This window comes from Elephantulus edwardii, unplaced genomic scaffold (assembly GCF_000299155.1).
Source record: "Elephantulus edwardii isolate Elephantulus edwardi_28Jun2011 unplaced genomic scaffold, EleEdw1.0 scaffold00026, whole genome shotgun sequence".
Taxonomy (NCBI): domain Eukaryota; kingdom Metazoa; phylum Chordata; class Mammalia; order Macroscelidea; family Macroscelididae; genus Elephantulus; species Elephantulus edwardii.
In genome coordinates this window covers 23,639,070-23,641,500 of record NW_006399776.1, presented here as the reverse complement: position 1 = coordinate 23,641,500, position 2,431 = coordinate 23,639,070, and the positions used below count along the sequence as shown (strand labels likewise).

The window sequence follows — 2,431 nt, the reverse complement described above, 5'->3', positions numbered from 1 at the left end:
ATTGATTCAGTGACTGGGATAATTGGGATGGGAGTGTCAGAGACAGTGCGATTGGCACAGGACAGAGCGGAGTTTAGGGCTGTTGTACATAGGGTGGCTATGAGTCGCAGGCGACTCGACGGCACATAACAACAACAACATCAGGACAAATTAAATGAGGATATGTTGTTGTTCTTATGTATCAAGTTGAAATCAGCTCACTCCAGTTTTCAGAGGAGGCTATAAATCACATACAAGGAGACTGCCCTTTTCTCCTTAGAGCAGCTTAGTGGATTCAAACCATATACCTTCAGGCTGGCAGTACAACTTCTTACCACTAAAGCTCCCTTAATGAGGATCTAGGTAGCTGTAAAATTGAGAGGCTTGAGGGAGGAGAGAAAGGACTGAAGTAGGAAAGGACACAGACTTGACAAATGAAACTGAAGAAGATCTGCAGTGACTAGAAAGGAGATGGAGAACTGGTACAGCACCTGGAATAAAGACTAGAGGTGTGGATGATTATTAAATATTGTACAGCCACTATTATAAAAACAGAGGATACTGGATTTGATAGTCAACCTCAATAAACTGGATCCTCTTAGAAAACAGCTAAAACAAATCTCATTACAAAAATAACCTAGAACAATCCCAGAGGCGAACGGTTCGAATCCACCAGATGCTCTGCCGGGGAAGGAGGGACAATCTCCTCCTGTACCAGTCAGATCTGATTTTTTTTTTTTTTTTTTAGTCAGATCTGATTTGACGGTACACGCACACAAAAAATAATAAAATTTAAAAAAAAAATAACCTAGAGACCTTCCCCGACTACATGATCTAGTACTCAAAAGTCACTGCAGTCAATTCTGACTCAGTAACTACCAGTTTCTGAGACTAAAAATCTTAATAGAATGTCCACCTTTTCCCAGAGGATCCACTGATGGATTCAAACTGGGGAAGTGCAGCCTTCTGCAGTGCAGGATGCTATACTGTGTGCCACCAGAGTTCCTAATTACTCCCAGCGGGTGCATCCAAAAGGAAAGTGGGGAGCTGAGAAAACACCACGGGGGCTGTTTCCCTCACCAAGCAGGCTGCTAAGGCTGTGGATCTTCTCCAGGGCTTTTGGAACTTCAGCCTCTTCATGCACCAAGGCCTCCACCTCACCCACAGCGTAGCCAAAGTCAGCTGTGTCCAGGTCCACCCTGAGTGGCAGTTCTTGAGCCCCCAAGAGCACCAGCTTCCAGGCACTCCGCTTAGTCACAAAACTAGCTACTTCCTGCAGCCCCAGTGGACCCAAGACAGCAGCCACACCTCCGGCGCCCAGGCCCTGTGCTCCTAGCACCTCACAAAGCTGGGCCACAATTGCAGGTTCAGCTGTGAGTTCCATGTATTTAGTGTGGGGTCCTGAGACACCTGCTGCTCCAGGGCATTTGAGTTCCCATCCACTCCCCTCTCGCTGTCGCAGCCAGTGATCTGCCCTCATGAGGCTCAGCACAGGAGTGTCATAGTAGCTGTCTCGAAAGGTGATCCGATGCTCCAGGGTGCATCCTAACTCCTGCAGCCGCTCCTCCGTGCCTGGCCCAGGGACAAACTTTCGCTCCACCTCTATCAAGCTTCGGGCCATGCTACCTGCAATCAACAAGTATTTCCTGAGCTCCGAAATTGGGAGAGGGCTCCAGTTAAACCTCTTCCCCTGGTGATGCACCAAAGGCCTCACCACTAGAGAGCTGGCATTTCATGTGATACCTTGGGACTCCAGCAGGCTCGCATCCTGCAGGACCCCATCCCTCTCCACCCTAGCTCGCCTCAGGTCTCACCTCAGAACCCCACAGTGGCCTTCTCACGGGACCCACTGGTGCGGGAAGTGAGCACACGCCACACCCGCGTGGAATGTCGGGAGCAGTCCCAGGCCCCCCACTTGGTCCCGGCTCTGCGCGGACGGCCAGTCCCAGCACCAGCGGCCATATTAGGCCCACTGTGGTAGTGCAGACGGGCAGGCAAGTGTCCGAGAGGCCTGTTAAGTTATGGGAAGGCGAGATTCCTGCAATGGGCTGGGGAATGAGGCCATCACTTCTGCTTGCGGACCCCTAGTCCTTACCCCTCTCGCCTCCTGAGGGGTCGGTGCGGGTCGCAGGCCTCAGGATGAGCTTGGCCCTTGGGGCCTCGGTGCATGCTGGGAAATGTAGTTCGAAGGGAAAACAGTGTCCCTCCGCATGCATCTCTGTAGTGAATGGAAAGCTGCAGTTAATGCTGTTGTTGATTGCCGAGCTCGATTCATAGCGACCCTATGAACAAAAAGCCTGAAGCCTTTCTAGAACTCTCGTCATTTATCAAAGTTCATAGAGTTTTCAGAGGCATGTTGCTTAGAAAGTGGATGCCACCAATTCCTGCTGGCGGAACTCAAACTAAGCTACGGCTGCAAGGCCATAGGGGAAGACACAAAGTCGCTGAGGCA

The 2,431-nt window shown here is 50.8% G+C and overlaps 1 protein-coding gene across 1 annotated transcript in view; it reads right to left on the bottom strand.

The window, feature by feature from the left end:
- The window catches only part of THTPA (thiamine triphosphatase), a 3,280-nt gene extending 1,680 nt beyond the window's left edge, over positions 1-1,600 (bottom strand). Inside the window, exon 1 of the mRNA XM_006883312.1 lies at positions 1,060-1,600. Within this exon, the coding sequence (XP_006883374.1) occupies positions 1,060-1,600 (541 nt within the window). The remainder of the gene's footprint in view (positions 1-1,059) is intronic.
- Positions 1,601-2,431: the final 831 nt, after the last annotated feature.